This window comes from Trichechus manatus, unplaced genomic scaffold (genome assembly GCF_000243295.1).
Source record: "Trichechus manatus latirostris isolate Lorelei unplaced genomic scaffold, TriManLat1.0 scaffold00002, whole genome shotgun sequence".
Lineage (NCBI taxonomy): Eukaryota > Metazoa > Chordata > Mammalia > Sirenia > Trichechidae > Trichechus > Trichechus manatus.
Genome location: NW_004443938.1, coordinates 10,242 through 30,692, shown reverse-complemented (window position 1 = coordinate 30,692; position 20,451 = coordinate 10,242). Strand labels below are relative to the sequence as shown.

The 20,451-nt window shown below is 48.9% G+C and overlaps 2 protein-coding genes across 4 annotated transcripts in view; one reads left to right on the top strand and one right to left on the bottom strand.

Annotated features, from left to right (window-relative positions):
* The first annotated feature begins 4,450 nt into the window (after positions 1 to 4,450).
* On the top strand, positions 4,451 to 16,489 carry TBP (TATA-box binding protein). 3 transcript variants are annotated; one of them, XM_023728391.1, is made up of 8 exons: positions 4,451 to 4,560; positions 7,437 to 7,642; positions 7,840 to 8,225; positions 10,915 to 11,002; positions 12,544 to 12,635; positions 14,075 to 14,242; positions 15,214 to 15,308; positions 16,044 to 16,489. In XM_023728391.1, exons 2-8 carry the CDS (start codon positions 7,589 to 7,591, stop codon positions 16,121 to 16,123), a joined length of 963 nt encoding a protein of 320 aa, XP_023584159.1. In that variant the 5' UTR covers positions 4,451 to 4,560; positions 7,437 to 7,588; the 3' UTR covers positions 16,124 to 16,489. The 3 variants fall into 3 exon arrangements, with proteins under 3 accessions (XP_023584159.1, XP_023584174.1, XP_004368827.1); XM_023728406.1 differs by having other exon boundaries at positions 4,457 to 4,560; positions 7,442 to 7,642; XM_004368770.2 differs by lacking the exon at positions 4,451 to 4,560 and having other exon boundaries at positions 7,330 to 7,642.
* Positions 16,490 to 18,000: 1,511 nt separating this feature from the next.
* Positions 18,001 to 20,451, bottom strand: part of PDCD2 (programmed cell death 2) — a 9,680-nt gene continuing 7,229 nt past the window's right edge. Inside the window, exon 6 of the mRNA XM_004368769.2 lies at positions 18,001 to 18,593. Within this exon, the coding sequence (XP_004368826.1) occupies positions 18,435 to 18,593 (159 nt within the window). The 3' untranslated portion in view covers positions 18,001 to 18,434. The remainder of the gene's footprint in view (positions 18,594 to 20,451) is intronic.

Here is a 20,451-nt window from a genome sequence, read left to right as displayed (position 1 = left end):
ACCATTACACCACCAGGGCTTCCATAAATTAGTACAGCCACTTGGAAAATAGATTGGTGTCACCTAGAATGGTTGAAGATGCGCAACCTTTATGACCTAGCGCATCTGATCCTGTGTGCATTCCCTAACCAGAAGACATGCACAAGAACGTTCACACTAGCAGTATTTCTTAATGGCCTCAAACTGAGCCAAATGTCCATGCGCAGAAGCATGGATACATTAATCAAGGTGTAGTCATGCAGTCTGGTCGCTAGGTGGCGCAAACGGTTTGTGCTTGACTACTAATTCAAAAGATTGTTGGTTGGAACCCACCCAGCGGTACCATGGAAGAAAGGCACTCTGTTTCCATTAAGATTACCCCTTGCCATCAAGTCGATTCCGACTCATTAGGTCAGAGGAGAATTATCCTATAAGATTCCCAAGGAGCAGCTGGTGGATTCAAACTGTCGACCTTTTGGTTAGCAGCCAAGCTCTTAACCACTGCACCGCCAGGGCTCCCCATTAGGATTACAGCTTAGAAAACGCTATGGAGCAGTTCTTCTCTGTAACACATGGGATCACCATGACTCAGAATCGACTCCACAGCAACCAACAACAACATAGTCATACTATGGGATAGGTCACAGCAAAGAAAGGGAACAAATTCCAGCTGGATAGGAAACACGAGGAAGATATGTCAACGGTGGATGAGTCTTATAATGTTGAGCAAAAGAATACAAACGATTCAACGTAGGGATACATAGTGAGTAGGACAAGTTTGTTTGGCTGTGGTAGCAGAGCAGTGATCTGGTGCTGGCAATATCCTGTTCCTTCCCTTGGTTTATAACTATTTGTTAATCTGTACGTATGTTCTTATGCACTTTCTTATGTGAAAATTATCTTTTATAATTTTTAAAATGTTATTATAAAAAAGCAAGCAAGCAATTGGCTAATATAGGATGGACTGCCTGGGCTTGGCTGCTAACTGAAGATTGGAGAGTCTAGTCCACCCAGAGGCACTTCAGAAGAAAGGCCTGATGATTTACTTCTGAAAAATGAGCCATTGAAAACCCTATGGAGCACAATTCTACTCTGACACACATGGGGTCAACATGAGTCAGAATTAATTGGATGGGAGCTGGTTTGGAGTTGCGTAGGAGCTAGATCATTAATATCGAGTATATACAGTCATGCATCACTTAACCTACACTAGACGTTCTGTGAAATAGGATGTTATGGGTCCGAGTTGCCTCGGTGGCAACGGGTCTACTAGATATGTTGTTGTTAGGTGTCATCACCATTCTTGGGAACAGGCATAAATATAGATCTCTTCCAGTCAGTTGGCCAGGTAGCTGTCTTCCAGATTTCTTGGTATAGATGAGTGAGCACTTCCAGCGCTGCATCTGTTTGCTGAAAAATCTCAATTGATATTCCATCAGTTCCTGGAGCCTTGTTTTTCAACAACGCCTTCATTGCGGCTTGGACCTCTTCTTTCAGTACCATCAATTCCTGATTATATGCTACTTCCTGAAATGGTTGAATACCAACCAATTTTTTTTGGTATAGTGACTCTGTGTATTCTTTCCATCTTCTTTTGATGCTTCCTTTAATATTTTTTTTCCTGTAGAATCCTTCAATATTGCAACTTGAGGCTGGAATTTTTCTTCAGATCTTTCAGCTTGAGAAATGCCAAGCTTGTTCTTCCCTTTTAGTTTTCTAACTCCAGCTCTTTGCACATGTCATTATAATACTTTATCTTTTCCAGCTGCCCTTTGAAATCTTCTGTTCAGCTCTTTTACTTCTTCATTTCTTCCATTTGCTTTAGCTACTTGATGTTCAAAAGCAAGTTTCAGAGTCTCTTCTGACATCGTTTGGTCTTTTTTTTCTTTTCTGTCTTTTTAATGACCTCTTGCTTGCTTCATGTACGATGTTCTTGATGCCATTCCACAACCCATCTGGTCTTTGGTCATTAGTGTTCAAAGTGTGAAATCTACTCTTGAGATAGTCTCTAAATTCAGGTAGGATATACTCAAGGTCCTACTTTGGCTCTCGTGGACACGTTCTAGTTTTCTTCAGCTTCAGCTTGAACTTGCAGAGGAGCAAGTGATGGTGTGTTCTGCACTCAGCCCCTGACCTTGTTCTGACTGATGATATTGAGCTTTTCCATCATCTCTTTCCACAGATGTAGTCGATTTGATTCCTGTGCATTCCATCTGGTGAGGTCCACTCGTAGAGTTGCCGTTTATGTTGTTGAAAAAAGGTATTTGCAATGAAGAAGTCGTTAGTCTTGCAAAATTCTATCATGCGATCTCCTGAGTCGTTTCTATCATCAAGGCCACATTTTCCAACTATCAATTCCTTCTTCTTTGATTCCAACTTTCGCATTCCAATCACCAGTAATTATCAATGAATCCTGATTGCATGTTTGATCAATTTCAGACCGCAGTAGTTAGTAAAAGTCTTCAATTTCTTCATCTTTGGCCTTAGCGGTTGGTGCATAAATTTGAACAATAGTCGTATTAACTTGTCTTCCTTGTAGGCATAAGGATATTATCCTATCACTGACGGCATTGTACTTCCGGATAGATCATGAAATATTCTTTTTGAGGATGAATGCAACGCCATTCCTCTTCAAGTTTTCATTCCCGGTATAGTAGACCGCGTGATTGTCTGATTTAAAATGGCCAATACCAGTCCATTTCAACTCAGTAATGCATAGGATATCGACGGTCATGCATTCCATTTCATTTCTGACCGCTTCCAATTTTCCTAGATTCATACTTCATATATACCACGTTCTGATTATTTATGAATGTTTGCAGCTATTTCTTCTCATTTTGAGTCGTGCCACATCAGCAAATGAAGGTCCTGAGAGCTTGACTCCATCCATGTCATTAAGATCAACCCTGCTTTGAGGAGGCAGCTCTTCCCCACTCATCTTTTGAGTGCCTTCCAACCTGAGGGGCTCATTTTCCTACACTGTATCAGACAATGTTCCACTGCTCTTCATAAGGTTTTCACTGGCTAATTTTTTTAAGAAGTAGACCACCAGGTCCTTCTTCCTAGTCTTAGTCTATAAGCTCAGCTGAAACCTGTCCGCCATGGGTGACCCTGCTGGTATTTGAATACTGGTGACATGGCTTTCAGCATCACAGCAACACACAAGCCCCCAAAGTACGACAAACTGACAGACCCATGGGGGCTACTAGATATAGATACAGGTAATTTTGGAATCAGAAAAGGCTTTTAGAAAGTACTTATTTAATTAAAACCTTCCTGTATTTTACTATAAACAAAGGATAAAAAATCCATGAAAAACCCATTGCTGTCGAGTCGATTCTGACTCATAAGCAACCCTATACGACAGAGTGAACCGCCCCAGAGAGTTTCCAAGGACCATTTGGTGGCTTTGAACTGCCTACATTTTGGTTACTAGTAGCTGTCAACCATCATGCCAGCAGGGCTTCATAAGAAAGGATAAATCAAAGGATTTTATTGGTGGTTCTGGACAGAGAAGTATTGTAATTAGGTCTCTCCAAATGCTAACGCACACCAGGTACTGCCCTGGATTTAAAAAAAAAAAGCATTTCCTATCCTTAAGGACCTCACACGCTTATAATAATATAAATATAAACGAAGCACATAAGCAAGACCAATCAGCACAAGATATGACTGTGACTAAATGAACCACAGACAGGAAAAAGCAAGGTAAGCTGGAGTCTGATCAAGCACCGGGAGGTAAGCAGACTGAGAAACGACTACCGATAGTCTCTTATTGACAAACATGAAAAGGTTCATAAGACGACAGTGAAAACCCATTGCCCTCCAGTCGATTCTGACTCACAGTGACCCTGTATGGCAGATTAGAACTGCCCCGTAGGGTTTCCTAGGTTGTTAATCTTTATGGGAGCAAGACTGCCACACTTTTCTCCTGTGGCTGGTGCGTTTGAACCGCCGACCTTTTGGCTAGCTGCCGAGCGCTTAACCACTGTGTCCCTAGAGCTCCTAAGATGACAGTATCAGAACTAAAATTACAGTTGAATTTGTAAATAAGGGCTATCTGTTTTTTTCTGTCATTCTACGTGTTTAAGGAGGATCCGTTAACAACGAGTGCTTGCCACGCGCCAGGTACTGTTCATGCATTAACTTAACCCGCCTCATAACATCCCCAATAGGTAAGTGCTAGTAGCATCCGACTTTACAGAAGAAGAAACCAAGGCAGAGAGGTCAGGTAACTTGCTGAAGGTCACACAGCTAGCTGGTTGAAGAAAAAAAATCAACATTTAAAAATCAGTGGTTTTCCCACATCCGGCAACAACCAATCAGGAAATGTTCAGGCAAAGCGGCCCCGCCCCGGAATCCCCAAGGCAACAAAGGGAAGTGACGTAAAGCCCACAATCCCCATGGCCGCCGCTCCAGCCTGGGTAGTCCGCTGAAGCCGAGCGCGCAGCTGGCGGAAGTGACATCATCGGCGCGCGCGGAGTTCGGTAGGATCGGGCAGGGTCGCCGTGGCGGGCGCTTGGGCCGCCTGCTGTTGAGGTTGTTTCCACCGGCAGATGGTGGTCACTACAGGGACTCCAGGTAGCAGCCTTTTCCACTTCCCCACATTTTCTGTTCTTTGGTAGTCGTGGGTGCAGGAGGCTGGGGCTCGCGCAGAGGAGGCGGCTGCAGCGAGCTGTCGGGCGATGGCGGGTCGGGCGCGGAGGGACGCAGGCCCCGCGGAGATGCTGCCCCGGCTCCTGTCGCTCCAGCAGGCGTGACTGAAGGCGGTTCCCTGTTGTGCGGGCACCGGGCGCCTGGAGGGTCCCGAGGCGGAGGCCGAAGACCCATAGTTTCCCTGCCTGCTTCTGTCGCCCTCGGGGGTACATTACCAGGCCCCGACGTGTTTGGCTACCGGTAGGGGTGGTTCTGTTAGGCAGTTGTGCTTGGGACATTCTAACGTTTGTCAGAGGCCCGAGACTTGTGATATAAACACACACCGCTTTATTCACAAGGCCGACATCCCTGGGCTCAGGCCAGCGGTGGTTTTCCAGTTTGAGACTCCAGGTAGGCTTCTCTGTGAAAAGAAGCCTCTTAACACGTTATGCTTGATTGAGTTATGCAGACACTAGCAGGCTCCGCATAATTATAATCAGTCTCTTCCCTCATCAGTGATTGCCTTCGAAAGCTGTTGAATTTGATGCTTTCATTTCGAAAAGATTAAGACGCTTTGCAAGCAGCTTTCTTCTCTAAGGATAAGATAGTGCAGAGATAACGGTGGCGTCATGATGATCGGGTGGAAAGTGCCATCATGGGAATGAGGTTCGCTCTGACGTTACGACATGAGGCCCCCAACCTAGCTCCTTAGGTTTCTTTCTTCTTCAGACTTACTTTGCCGAGAGTGGCCTGGAGCCACCAAAGTTCTGGACAAATCTCTAGGGGGTCATATTTGTGAGTGCTTTAAATCCTACTACTCCCTTTACCTCTTGCCTCAACCGCAGCAATGACCCTTAAACTGAACTTCATCCTCCAGTTTTGGTCCCAGGATTCATCCACACCTACCAAGGAGCCCTTCTAAACAGATCTGCTCGGGCGCACTTCAGAATCCTGTAACTGTTTTTACTTCCTGTATGGTAGTGCCCAGAACTCTTGGCGGTGTGGCCCCAACGGTATTTGCTGTCATATCTCCTGCAGCTGCCTTTCACAGAACCATACTAAGCTCTTGTTGCTGCACATTGCATGCTCTTTCATCGTTTCTTTGTGCTTGACCCTTTTGCCTAAAATGCTGACTTGTAAATTCCCATTCACCTTGCTAGACCCAAAGCCGATGGTCCCTGCTTTGTGAAAACACTGTTCTCTCCAGAGTGCCTGGCAGTTAGCCTGTCTTGTCTTCTCTTCCACAGCGTGTGTGCATCCCCTAGTTCACCTGCGGTTGCGCATTGAGTGTACAGCGTGCGCGTCCCTGTATTCACCTGCGGTTGCGCGCTGAGCGTATAGCACCGGCGTCCCCTCGTTCACGTGCGATTGCGCAGTGTGTAGTCTGTGCTTCCCTTTGTTCCCTTGTGATTGTGTATCGTGCACAGCATGTGTGCGTCCCTTTGTTTACCTGCGATCACATACGTATACCAGACGCTGTGCTATGTGCAAGATTGCAAAGACAAGGATGCTCCTCTCTGCACTCCCGGAACTTGGCTGGTGTGTGCCTTCTACCAGAGCGCTTAAGGCATTTGCAGTGATCGTGTGTATGCCCTTCCAGTTGAACTCTTTCATGCCGAGGACTACATCCTCTCCATCTTTGTACCTGCAGCCCTTGTCTTATCGCTATTATAGAATAACAATGTCAAGAAAATTTTAGTTTTTTTCTGTCTCTGCTATATTCATTTTCTGAAGCAGGGTTTTTAAATTCTAACTTTATTAAGGTTTTGTTTGTTCTGTTTTTTAGTGATGACTTTGTAGGATATGAGGTCTTTTTTCGTCTCAGAGGGATTGTTAGGTTCTTTCCTTTGCTCAATAGACAGCCGAGTGCCTGCTCCCTGCCAGGCTCAGGCTTGGAGTGCAGTTCTTCGTGGGGTGTCTTATTAGATGGCGATGAGTGTCTGAACTGAACTCTCACAGTAACTGCTAGCACTCCTCTCTCAGTTCTGAAAGACAACTGGCCACTGCTCTGGATGTGCTGACTCAGCCCAGCAGTCCTGTGTTAATTTGCTCAGCTCCCGCAGCAGCCCTGAGCAAGCCTCAGGTCCCTCTGAGCGGAACAGAACAAAGGGGCTTTCAGCAGTCTCGCTTCTTTCCTCTCAAAGTGTCGCACGTGTGTGACCAGTAAAGAGATGATGCTTTTTTAAAGGCCGGATGTAGGTTCAGGTTATAGTCTGCGCTTATGTGTTCTCAAGGGGCAAGGTTGCTACACTGCCAAGAAGACTGTGCTGTAGGTATCTTTGTACAGCTTCTGTCACAGGCCTTACTAAAGTAGGAGCTCAATGGTCACACTGGAACGTATTTGATCAGACTCAGTGTTGATTGGACTTTACGCCCAGGGCATTTGGGAAGATATAAAACTGAGTGGAATACTTAAAAACCTGAATTTGGCCTAACAATGCTGTGTGTACCATGCTTAGTAAATGATTTTGGACCGGTATTACACCTTGCTTAGGAATTCTTTTTTTCTGTTTTTTTCCCCAAAACTTTTTAATGCTTGTTATGACCCCTTAATTTTGAACAATATCAGAGTATTAAACACGTAACAAACCAGTTCAGTAAAGATTGATATAAAGCCCTTGTTTTGTTGGTAATTTTGCAGTCATAGGAAATGTGGAAGGATTAGGCTCCAGGATTGTAAGACGAAAAGAAACGTATTCCAGAATCACTTGGTTGGTTGGTTGGTTGGTTTTTCTGTTATTTGCTTTTTTATAACCATGAACCTGTTTGTAGGACTGTACAGCTTGCCTGTGTTCTCACTCTAAACTTCACACTTTTTTCAGAGTAGCATCACCTTCTTGGTGTGCGTGAAGATATAACCCAGAGAGTGAAGGAAGTTGCTAAGAAGTCTGCTAGTGATGCTCTTGGGAGAAGACTGAGTGCCGAGGGCGGGTCCACACAGGTGCGCCTGGTACACCAAGAAGAAGTGAGCACCATGGATCAGAACAACAGCCTCCCGCCGTATGCCCAGGGCCTGGCCTCCCCGCAGGTAACCCAGCAAAGAGAGGGTGCAGGGAAAGGGCAGATTGTGAGACCAGAGGGCCCTCCTTCACCCTCCTCGCATGCTAAGAGCCTGTTTGTACTGGAAGGGTCTCTCTGCACATCCTCACCTGCAGTTCCACCCAGGGGAGCCCCACAGACACCAAACACCAGCTGGCCTGACCCCCTTTTCTCCCCTTGCTGTAGGGTGCCATGACCCCTGGGATCCCAATCTTCAGCCCTATGATGCCGTATGGCACTGGCCTGACGCCGCAGCCCATTCAGAGCACCAACAGCCTGTCCATCTTGGAAGAGCAGCGGCAGCAGCAGCAACAACAGCAGCAGCAGCAGCAACAACAGCAGCAGCAGCAGCAGCAGCAGCAGCAGGCAGCAGCAGCGGCCCAGCAGTCCACGTCCCAGCAGGCACCCCCGGGGGCCACAGGGCAGACGCCACAGCTCTTCCACTCACAGACTCTCACAACGGCACCTCTGCCAGGCACCACCCCGCTGTACCCATCGCCCATGACGCCCATGACCCCCATTACTCCCGCCACGCCGGCTTCCGAGAGCTCTGGGATCGTGCCCCAGCTGCAGTGAGTACTTGGTGTCTCTCCACGTCCTCAAAGCCCCTGGCTGATGTGTCTGAGGTGTGGCGCCCGTGTGTGATGGGCTGATGTGTTTGAGGCATGGTGCCTGCACGTGATGGCTGACGTGTTTGAGGGGCGGCCCTTGTGTGGGATGGGCTGACGTGTTTCATGCATGGCCCTTGTGTGGGATGGGCTGACGTGTTTGAAGCGTGAGGCCCGCACGTGATGGCTGACGTGTTTGAGGTGTGGCCCTTGTGTGTGATGGGCTGACGTGTTGGAGGTGTGGTGCCTGCACGTGATGGCTGATGTGTTTGAGATGTGGCCCTTGTGTGTGGTGGGCATGGCCCATGTGTATGATGGGCTAACAAGTTTGAGGCGTGGTGCCCGCATGTGATGGCTGACATATTTGAAACGTGGCCCGTGTGTGAGCCGATGTGTTTGAGGCATGGCCCTCGTGTGATGCGCTGACGTGTTTGAGGCATGGCCCACGTGTGATGGGCTGACGTGTTTGAGGCATGGCCCACGTGTGTGATGGGCTAACATGTTTGAGGCATGGTGCCTGTGTGTGATGGCTGATGTATTCGAGGCGTGGCTCTTGGGTGCCGAAGTGTGGAAGTTTGCTCCCCTCCCCTGAGGAAGGTGGGCAGGCGTCTCTGAGCCGCATCCTGAGTGAGAGGTCCGTAATCGTGTTCTCAGAGCCCTGGAGGCTCGTGCTCATGTGACTGGGCGGTGAGGTCTGCAGCCAGATAGCAGTGAGGGTTTCATGTTGTTACAGACGTTTCCTGGAGCTGTTGGGGTGTCTTAGGTCTTTGGGGAGATAAATTGTTTGTCACAGCATCAGTGTTGTTCACGATGCTCCTTGTTCGTTCCTCTTGTGAGGGCTGAACGCCCAGCTGGGAAGGAGGCATGTCCTCCTACGGGCGGGGGTGGGTTTTTCTGTCTGAGCGAAGTATGTCCTGTATATGACAGAGAAGGGCAGGAAAAATCTCTTCTTCCTGAAAAACAGGCAGATGAAGGAAGCAGCAGCCCAGCTCGGGTGAAGAAGCTTTCCTGGTATCCAAAGGAAAACCCCTGAGGGTTTTGGGTTGGAAACCAGACAGGTGCACTTGAAAAGCCTCCTGATAGGACTCTGTCCTGCTGTCCATGTTGCTCTGTGGGCAGTGTCCTCGCATGGATGTGGGTAGGTGCTCTGTCCAGTGACAGACTCTGAGTGGACAGATGTCCTGCCCACGGACACAGATGATACAGCCTGAGGAAGTCCTCCCGGTAGGAGAGTTCACACAGGTAGAGAATTTACCTATTTAAGAAACGAGAACGAAACCCTGTTGTGCAGTTACTGTAGGGGTCCACTGGATGTTCTAAACCTAAGACATGTTGCGAGGTCTTCACAGCCTTGTTTCCTGCATCGTGAAACATTTGTTCTATAAACCTTGTAGGAATTCTTGTATTGTTACGCATCATTTATTGCTGACTGTGTTTTTAAAAAACGCCACAGCAGTAAGAAGACAGCCCAGTGGACTCTCTGGGAAGGGTGAGGCGACGGGGAGAGACCACCCTGAGGGTCTGCGTCGCCCTCAGCTTCTCACCATGTTGCCCAGAGCATCGCGCGGTCTCAGGAAGGCGTAAAAGATGTCTGGAGACATTTGTAATCTTTTAAGCTTCCACAGAACACAGTAGGAATTTGGGATTTTTAGTTTCCCGCCTATGATGGCAACGAGAGGACAGTGTTTGACGATTCTTAGATGCACCAGAAAGGGGGGCACAGAGACAGGCTCTAGTGACAAGGGGGAGATCAGTCATAGTGACCTCAGGCCGCCATGTTTAGATTCAGTACGGGAACGGAAGAGGTTTGTGATAATGTGGGCCCCAGAATTCACTTGCTACGGTTCATAAGTGGACAGATGCTGCAGGCAGCAAGTGGGGACGCAAACGTGAATGGAAGGAGATAGATGATGCAGAAATGAAAAAACTGATCGGATTGATCATCCTAATTTATTTGATAATTGTGGAGCAAAGAAGACTCCATTTTCTCTCCAGGAAACTGAGCCATCAGCGTGTTCAGGGTGTCGCATCCCAGCAGTGCAGGAGCCGCGATAAGCCAGCATCTCCGGAGGCTGGTGCTGGGGATGCGGTGTCGGTGCGTGGCGGCCGCCTGTGTCCGGTGTACGCCTTCAGCACCGGAAAACAGCGTAAACTGGGGTCTGCTGTGCTTAAGTTCCTGTTAAAATTTCTAATGAAGTGTGTTTCACACTGTCTTTATTCTTTTGTGAAAGGGTTTGTTGGACCCAGATGGTCAATGGTGAGGTCTCTTTCCTGATTGGCTGAGGGTTAATAAGTGGTGTAGGAGGCGGTCGGGGGGGGGGTAGGGTTTAGGGCCAGGGTTGGTCCGGTTAGTGGCTTGGGTCCTGGTTGCCCGAACGAGTCAGCATCCTGAGCCCACATGACGCATAAACCTCAGTTTCTCCATCTGAGAGGTGGGAGCAGAAATAGTCACTACTTCACAGTCATTGTAAGCAGCGAGTGAGGTGGTCTGTGTGAAGTGCATCTGCAGACGTGACATATGGGACACTGGACAGATGCCAGCTGCCCCATGATAAAGCCGAGGAAAGGAGTCAGGCCCCGGATAATTGACTGGCACGCATACTGGGAAGCTTAATGATTCAACTGATCACGTTTCGTTTTACATGTTTTGCAGAAATATTGTTTCCACAGTGAATCTTGGCTGTAAACTTGACCTAAAGACCATTGCACTTCGTGCCCGGAATGCTGAGTATAACCCCAAGGTGAGCGCTCTCATAATGTATTTCAAACAGCATCACAGAGCAGGAATCTATGTCTAAAGGGCCTAGAGCTTGCTGAGGTTCTTGACATCAGCAGAGTAAGGATCTAAAGCAAGAGGCCTGTCGCTTTTATCTGTGATGCTTAGCGAGTTGGAGTCGCTCGCCTGATGTTTACTGAGTGTCCATCATGTGAGAGGCCGTGAGACGCGCCACGGCTCTGTCCTCCAGAGCTTGCGTTGTGAGAGCAGGATGTAAATAGTGAGACCCCATGGGTGTCTGAAGACTGTGTAGGATAGATGGTATGGTGTTGGGGTTCCTCCAGAGTAACCCAGCAGGAGCCAGGGAAAGAGACAAGACGAGCCTGGAGTTGATGGTTGTTGGAGAGTAAGCCCAAGGAGGCTGACTGTGATACTTTGATAACAGAGAGGTTAGGAGAAACCGCCCTGCAGGAGAGGTGTGTCTCACAATACAGTACAGTGAGCATTGCTGCCTCAGAACAAGAGGACATCCCTGGGGGCCTTGACAAACAGGGCCGCTGGGGGTGAAGGAGACGAGTGAGGTGGGGCTGCTCCCCGGGGAGGGCGCATGGGCAGAGGCCAGTGCCGACACGCACGATTACCGCATGCTGTTTACCTGCTGACACAGAAACCGTGTTAAAGGCTTCCTCTAGCACAGGGCGAGGGAGGCTCACGGGCACGCAGTCGTATCATGTTATAATCTTTAATGACGTGATAGTAGTTATTTGACCAGTAAAACCAGTAGAGGAAGTTCAGGAAATTCCAAATGATTAAGCTTCACCTGATGTCTGCATAAACTAGAATATCGTGCTAACATTGTTATGTGGTGGTGAAATTGGAGAAAAGATATAGAGCAGTTTTTAAAGTAAAATTGTTAATTTGTCAGTCGTCTTTATTAGGAATATCACGTGAATTTTTTTTTTAAGGTAATTAAATATCAGGTACGAAAATTTGGAAGTTATTTTAAAGTACTTTGTCACTGTTTATGTAACCTAGAAACTGAGGCCATTAATTCAATCCACAGTTAAAATATTTTCTCAAGGTACAATTTTAGCAAGAAAAGGTTTCTTAAAGAGCCAACATGTTTAAAATAAAGTAGAAACTAAAAATAAAGATATCGAGTCTGTCTTTGCATTTATGTAAGTGCTTAACCCATGGATGTTGATTCTAAAAGTCAGGACAGAGGAGCTCGCTCTGTTGTACATCCAGACACTTGTAATCTGACTTAATTTCCTCTAGAGGAAGAAAAAGTTTATTTGCTCAAAAGTTCACATTTATAAAACAATGTTATCAGTTATTTTACAGATTAGAGAACAGCAGAACGTAAGGTGGGGAGGGGCTGCAGAGCAGATTGGGTGCCGCCTGTGCCCCCCTGCTGCGGTGTGTGAGGCACGTGGGTCTCACAGTTGTGGCCACCTGGTGGTACAGGGGTCCTCTGTGTACTGGCCTTGTTCACCGGTTGTGACGTTCTTTCACTGTCCAGTTCTCCAGACAAACCTTGCTAATTATGTCCTCTGACCGTTGTAGCGGTTTGCTGCTGTGATCATGAGAATAAGGGAGCCCCGGACCACGGCACTGATCTTCAGCTCTGGGAAGATGGTGTGCACCGGCGCCAAGAGGTAGGCGCCGGGGGCTCGCTTTGTTGGGGGCTGTCTCACGGCTCCAGGTTAGTGGGCCAACACGTTAAAGAGTTAAGTGCTGCCTTCTGGTTAGAACAGACGGCTGTGATCGCTCTAGAGAACAGGGATTGAGTTTTCTTAAAGTCGGGCATGTGTTTGGGCACTGCACAGTGTGTGTTTATCCACACACTTGGGTTGCATTCTATGTGTGTTTGATAAAATGTACCTATTAAAAATAGGAATAAAGATCCCTTTATGGGAAAAACTTTATAAACACAAGTTCATCCTCAGTTGGAAAGAAACTGATCACAGGATGTCGGAGCTGTCGGGGGCCCATCAGAAGTGGCTCTCGGTCACAAGCGTTGGTGTCACAGGGTTGGGGCCACGCAGGGTTGAGGCTTGTGCCCCTCTGAAAACATGCCTGTCCCCAGCAAGCATACCCAACAGGGCCGTGAGTTTGGTAGATGGCAGAAGCAGGGATCAGTAATAGCATCATAAAGTCTGAGGCCAAATGAACCGAGTTAAACGTGCTCCTGAGAGATGGCTGTGATGCGCGTGGAGGTGCTGGCGCGTCACAGGGACCGTGGGTGACGGCGCTCGCGTCTGAAGCTGTCTTTTAATGGGGAAGGCATGGGTGCCCAGACCACCTCTGACCATTTTCAGAAGGTGGGGAGGAGGCCAGGTCTGGTCTCCACTTTGGCCCGAGCACACAGTGACCTGTCTGCTCGTCTCCCCGGAGGGGGACAGAACCAGCTGCTGTGTCGACTGGTGTCCGGGCTTCTGTGTGGTGTCTAGCCCTCTGCTCCAGAGCATCTGCAGACTGAACTGTGCGTATCTGGTAGGATGGTTACTTTCCAAGGCGAGAAACCACAATGGAGTTATTTTCCCTGAAGAGAAGAGGAGCACCGTCCACGGCCTGCCCGTCATCCCTGACGTTGGCGCCGTGTTCACAGCGGCGGCACTGCCGCTGTTCTGTTTCCCTCATAAGCTCCACGTTGCCGCGTCATTGTCTTACCAACCGACGGGGGCAGAGAATGCATGAACAGCCTCGACGTGAGAGCGCTCGTGTTGTGCCTTCATTGAGAACGAGTCTCGCCATCCCTCCCTACCCAACGGGGCTGCTTGTTTTCATCTCAGTTGAGACGTGTGGCCTGAACGTAACGGTGATGGTGATGCCACATCCGTAAAACCCAGGCCTTCAGGAACTTAGGGAGCAGAAAGGGGGTCGTTCTGAGGCCTGCTGTTTCTGTCAGGGACACGGGAATACTTTTAATAAGATTGTTCGGATAGTATCTGCCGACCTTTTCTTCTATTGGAAGAGGAGTGACTACACTTTTTTTCCTTAATGACTTTCTTTATCTGGAATTTTTATAAGTTACTCATCTAAATACTTAACCTGGTTTTTGAATATAAACGCCTCATATGTTTCCTCTCCTAAGTGAAGAGCAGTCCAGGCTAGCAGCAAGAAAGTACGCCAGGGTTGTGCAGAAGCTGGGCTTCCCAGCCAAGTTCTTGGACTTCAAGATCCAGAACATGGTGGGTAGCTGCGACGTCAAGTTCCCCATCCGCCTGGAGGGTCTTGTGCTCACCCACCAGCAGTTCAGCAGGTGAGTGTCCTGCGGTGGGCGCTCAGGACGAACCCTGCACTCAGCGCAGGCGAATAACACAGCTGGTTAGTTCAGTTCCCTACCGAGGTTCTCGGCCACAGTTATCCTCGCCTGCCTCTGCTTCCCCCTCAGATCGTGACATTCAGAACTCCCCTTCACTGGAATGAATCTGATGTCCCTTCTGTATTTTTCATCATCTTATTGCTTAATAAATAGATTTTAAATGAATGAATCAAATCCACAACCTCTGGTAGCTATTTTTCTGGTTGTCTGAATCTTTTTCTTAGTCTACATCACATCAGACCCACCAGCAGAGTGTGAACACAGTGATAGGAATATTCTGCCTATTTTTCCTTCTGCTTCTTGGTAAGGATTTGAAAGGCAAAGGCCCTGCCGGCCTCCCCACCCCTCTCTCCACCCTTATCCTTGCGCCAGCTACGCTGGTTCTGCTGGTCCTCAGACATGCCCTGCGGCACCAGGTCTGTGCCACTGTGCTCTGCACGCCTAGAAGGTCCCACTCCAGCCCCAGGTGTCCACCCAGCATCTGGTCCTTGGAGAAGTACCTGAACCCTGAATCCCCACTGGCTCAGACATACCACACCAACCAACCGAGACCACTAGGGTCAGGATTTGGTGGGGGCCTTACGCTCAATCCACTGTCTGCATTCCCCTCTGGCTAATCGCGAGTGTTAACAGATGGAGCCATCTTGTTGAAGGAGGGTCAGGAATGAGGGGCAGACAGACTTACTATCTTAGTCTCAGGGATCCATGGCACGGTTCTCGTTCCTGCATCAGACGTGGATTCAGCAGAAATGGGGGAGGGCACAGGAGGGGGTGGTGACAAGCAGGTCTTGCCCAGAGCTGCCCTGTCACGTGGCTGCTCAGCTGTGTGATCTGTGGGTCTGCCGGGGCTGACAGTGCTCCACCCAAAAACTTTTAGTTCCTAAACCGCCCTTGCCATTGCCTTGCAGCTATGAGCCAGAATTGTTCCCGGGTTTAATCTACAGAATGATCAAGCCCAGGATTGTTCTCCTTATTTTCGTCTCTGGAAAAGTTGTGTTAACAGGTAAGTTGTGACAAGACACCGCATCTGAATGGGCTTTGGGGCTAACGTTTTTCTCGGTGGTTTGTGTTTACCGAAAAGGAACTTCACAGTGTGGGGTACGCTGGCTGATGACTTGTACAAAGGCGTCTGCCACTCATTCTTGTTGCTCCCACTTTCATACTCTGAAGAGACACAAACCCACAAGGGGGGTGGGAGGAGGAAGGTCAGCCCCCAGCACACAGTTCTCGAGGGAGAGGGGGCCAGTCTTAAACACTCAGGGAGCGGGTGGTTACCGCTGGGATGCTCCTCGCAGCCGAGGTTGTCCTACTCACCTGGGGTCAGCCCTCTCAGCCGGGGTCGGCCCTCCTCAGCCGGGGTCGGCCCTCCTCAGCCGGGGTCGCCCTCCTCGGCTGGGACCCACCAGAGCATCATCACGAGGCCAGAGGGCGGCTCTTGGTGGCCGGGCGGAGGTCGTCTGGCTGCTGCCCTGCTGGCTCCCTCAGCGTGTGGTGCCACAGGAGACAAGCTGCCAAATGCCTGCTCTGTAATTTAAAACTTACTTTGGGAAAATTTAATTTAAAAGTGAGAATAGGGTTGTTACCAGGGATGCCACCCTTCATCTTAAATGCCTGTGTCTGCTCATCTAACAGTGTAGGAAGAAGCGTGCTTCTGGTTTGCTGTTAAGTAAGTCTTACCCTCTTAGCACGTTCAGAAATGCAACTTCACATTGGTCTCCACTCCACCTTGTCTCCTCAGGTGCTAAAGTCAGAGCAGAGATTTATGAGGCGTTTGAGAACATCTACCCTATTCTGAAAGGGTTCCGGAAGACCACGTAATGGTTCTGGGCATGCCTGCACCCGCCCGCTCACCCCCAAGCAAGGCCATCTGGTCCCCCAGCGTATTGCTGTGGTGGCTCAGGCTCCTGGCCAATGGACTGCAGATACAGGTGATCCCGATGCCACCTGGACACTGGGTGGCACCTCTGTGAGCCACTGCCACCGGGCGGCCATCTGCTGAGGTTTAGTTAAACCCTCACTGCTGTTGACAAGCCAGCTTAAGGGACAAGCGTCCAGTGTTAGCCACCTCTACAATGGATTGGACTTTCATTTTTTCCCATGAACCAGTTTTTATATTTCTACCAGAAAAGTAAAGATCTTTTTTAAAAGTGTTGTTTCTCTAGTTCGTAACTCCCAGGGTTGTTTTGTGCCAGATACATTCCGCCTCTCAGTGTTGGAGGACAGACAGCTGCACCCGACAGCACGGGGTGCACACTTTCAGAGTGCTCTGTACAATAAACGCTGTTCATGATTGTATCAGATGGTGTGATAAATGACAGCTGCCGACTCGTGTACCATACTGACAAGGAAAGTTGTATCCTAGACATCATGCCTGAAACCACTCGTGTTTTGTGTGTGTGCTTGTTTTAATCCACATTTCATGGTGGTCACAGTGGGGAGGGTGGAACTGCCCAGAAACTAGTGACCTGGCATGTCATGGGTGACTCACTGACGACACCACTCCCTCCCTCCGAGAAGGCGCTATTTAAAAGTAAGGCCAGTAACGTCTCCGCGTGGGAATTCCACACTGCCCTTTCCTGTGCGGTGCCTTATGTAAGGAACGTTTTCTGTGCACGTCACGGCATCTGTATAAACTTCAGACATGGACACGGACACGCACATGCGCACATACACAATCAATCAGGCCAGCATCGGATGCCGGCACAACAGTGTCCCCCCCAACCCCAGGAAGACGTGAGGCTTTGTGTGGAGAAGAGCTTCAGGGTTCATGGGGACACGTTACTGGGGATAAACCAGAGTGAGTGTCAGAGCTGCCCCTCACTTTTCAAGCACCATCAACAGCAACATCTCAGATGTGCCTGGTACTGGGTGCGCATCGCTGGTGCTAGAAAAATGACTGTGAGACCTTAGGGGCTGGACGATCCCTTAGCATGGTTCAAAGCATGGACTTTGGAACCATGAGCTTAAAACAGAATATTGAGTGGAGCAGATCCCGCCCTGAAAGCCAACCCCCACCACCGCCCCAGCCAGCAGCTCTTGGGCCAACGGCTGCTTGGCCAAGTGGTTCCTGTGCAAATGGCTCCTTGGCCAAGCGGTGTGCTGGGGACGGGCTGCGAGCAGGATGGCACTCCTCTCCTGCCCTCCAACTTCTCACCTGTAAGTGGGCGAGTGCTGACCTAGATCAGTTGAAGTGGAGCCTTTTCGAATCAAGGTTTTGTGGCCTCAAATCAGGGTTTTTTTCGATCCTGTGAGGCTGGTTCTGCTCCTTCAGAACCGCAACTCTGTGGGCCACATCTTCACAGCCCACGTCCCTATCCCCTCTCATCTCTGCAGCCCACATCCCCAGCCTCCACCCCCTCTCACCTCCCCATCCCACAACCCAGGCCCCCCATCCCCTCTCACCTCTGTACCCCATGTCCCTGAGCTCTGTCCCTTCTCACCTCTGCAGTCCACCTCCCTGTCCCCATGCCCTCTCACCTCTGCAGCCCATGTCCGCTCTCACTTGCTCAGCCCACAATACAGACCCCCGTGGCCTCTCACTGCAGCCCACGTCCCTGGATCCCCATCCTGTCTCACTAGATGGGTGGGCTCAGCACCACTCATGTTCCGGGCTCCATGTATACCACCAGGCTGGGATATCAGCTGGCATCAGGGACTAGTCTGGGCGTGTTTGTCTAAAAATTTTTCTTTAACTTTGGAAACTTTAGGAGGGAAAATGCTGTAAGTGGTTTGACCAAATTATGCGTATAATTCACTTTTATTATAAATATACACAGAAAACCGCTTAATCCCACATTCATATATAACAAGTGTATCTTCCCAGGTTCATTTCCGCACATATACACGTATAAAGACTTTTTCAAAAACATGGTCACAATGTATATACCATCTATAACTCAGGCCTGCATCTGAGGTGGTGCAGGTCTGCCTGGCTGAGACCGCGTGGCATCCTGCGTATGGACAGGCCAAGGTTTGCTTCATCTCTGGCACTGGGCATTTCTATTATACTGCAAACAGTGCCTCAGGCAACCTGTGCCCCTCTCTCTGGCAGAACCACCTCCTCGGAACAGTCCCTGAAGTGAACTGCAAGTCTGAGTGGTTCTCACCACTCTTGGGACGAGGCAGCGTCCTAGGCTGTGTCCGTCACGTCCTGCTTCCACACAAACTCCTCTGCGTAGCCAGTGCCCAGCGCACAGCTGTCTGCGCAGGTGAAGATGGCCAGGACGCCCCAGTCGACGCTCGTGCCCAGGCTGTCGGCCTTGAGGAGGTTGAGTAGCTGTGGCATGACCTGAGGAGAGGATGCCGTGAGGGTTGGGCCGGGTGCCGCTGCCCCGGGGCCCAGGCACCCCCATACCCTGCGGGCACATCGTGACCATCCAGAACCCCCTGCGCTCCACCTCCAGGCCCCGCCTTCCTGCCTCACTGGCCACCTGTCTGGCATCTCCCTTTTCCATCTGAAAAAGACACTCCTGAGGACAAGCAGCCAGTTACGCTCACTGCTAACCTGCACAGAAGAGCTGCGGCTTCTATGTGGGCATGTTTATCTTGTGTCACTTCAGATCTGAATAGCAGACGCTGTGACTCTACCTGAAGAAATGCTAGCTGGGGGGAGACCACCATGTTTGCAGACTGGAAGGGACCTCAGAGGTCAGCAGTCCAGTCTGAACAAGGAAAAAGTGCTTCATAGATGCTTTGCCCACTTGTCTCTGATAACAGCTTTGACAGTAAGTACTGAACTGAGTTTTGCAGATAGTCTTCTAATTCCTTTTTCACACAGAAACAAACAAGCATCACTTACTATTCTGTAATCCCATGAATCAAGAATATTTCCACCTAACCCAGGTGGACTTTGATGCTAACAATCCCTCTGCACAAAAACCATTTATCTTAATGCTTATACCCATCTGTTCTGCTAACAAACCCATTAGCCAATATTAACGAGAGTATGTTCTAAGACACTGATCTCAGAAAGTACAAAGCACATGTTAGGAAAACTGAACTGTGTTCTCCAAAAACGTGCTGGAATCTTAACCCCTATATCTGAAGATGTAATCCCATTCGGGAATAGGGTTTCCTTTGTTATGTTAATGAGGTCGTACCAGTGTAGGATGTGTCTTAACCCCATCACTTTTGAGATATAAAGGAGCAGATCAGGCACAGAAGCAACAAAACACAGAGGGGACGGTGGAGGAAGAAGAACACTAAAGACGCTGAGACAAGGATTTTCCTCCAGAGCAGACAGAGACAGCATTCTCCTGAAGCCGGCGCCCTGAGTTTGGACTTCTAGTCTCCTGAACTGTGATAAATAAATTTCTGTTGGCTAAAGCCACCCACTTGTGGTATTTCTGTTACAGCAGCACTAAGAGACTAAGACAGAACTAATATTATTTACAATGACAAGGTGACAACAGAGGCACTAAAAAGAATAGCAAAACCACAGCAAAGGTGGAGAGATGGGGATGGTGTAGATGGTCCTCATTATCACAGAGATGACGCAGTAAATTGACAAATGTCAGGACAGAAGCGTTCAGAGGCGGAAACACCTACCAGAAAAGCAGACTTCTTCGGGAACAGGCTCGAGGTGCAGGGAACCCCACCTTCACCACAGGGCACCTCCACACACCCCACCTTCACCACAGGGCACCTCCACACACCCCACCTTCACCACAGGGCACCTCCACACACCCTGACTTCACTGTATGTATACTTTGACAAAAGTTTAAATGTCTGGAAAGGTATCCGGGCTGATTGTATACTTTCAAGGTCATACCTGGAATACTTTCTTTCTTTCTTTATTTATATTGTACTTCAGGTGGAGGCTTACAGAACAAACGGTTTCTCATGAAACAGAAGTACACGTTGTTTTATGACATTGGTTAACAACCCCACAACATGTCAACCCTCTAACTTCTCAGCCTGTTTCTTTGTTTGGTGAAAATACACATAGCCAAACATACACCATTTCAAAAATTTCTACATGCAGTTCAGTGACATTGACTATGCTCTTCGAATTGTGCCGTTATTCTCACTTAAGATGAAGGCTTACAAAACAAAATAGTTTCTCATTTAACAGTTATTACAAATGCTGCCCTATGACAATGGTTAACAATCTCACAACACATCAACAATATCCTTACTCAACCTTG

Excerpts from the sequence above, each read along its gene's own strand:
- TBP (XM_023728391.1), top strand. The coding sequence starts at position 7,589 with ATGGATCAGAACAACAGCCTCCCGCCGTATGCCCAGGGCCTGGCCTCC. Across the intron at positions 8,226-10,914 it reads GGGATCGTGCCCCAGCTGCA|AAATATTGTTTCCACAGTGA; the intron begins GTGAGTACTTGG and ends CATGTTTTGCAG. Across the intron at positions 11,003-12,543 it reads ATGCTGAGTATAACCCCAAG|CGGTTTGCTGCTGTGATCAT; the intron begins GTGAGCGCTCTC and ends TGACCGTTGTAG.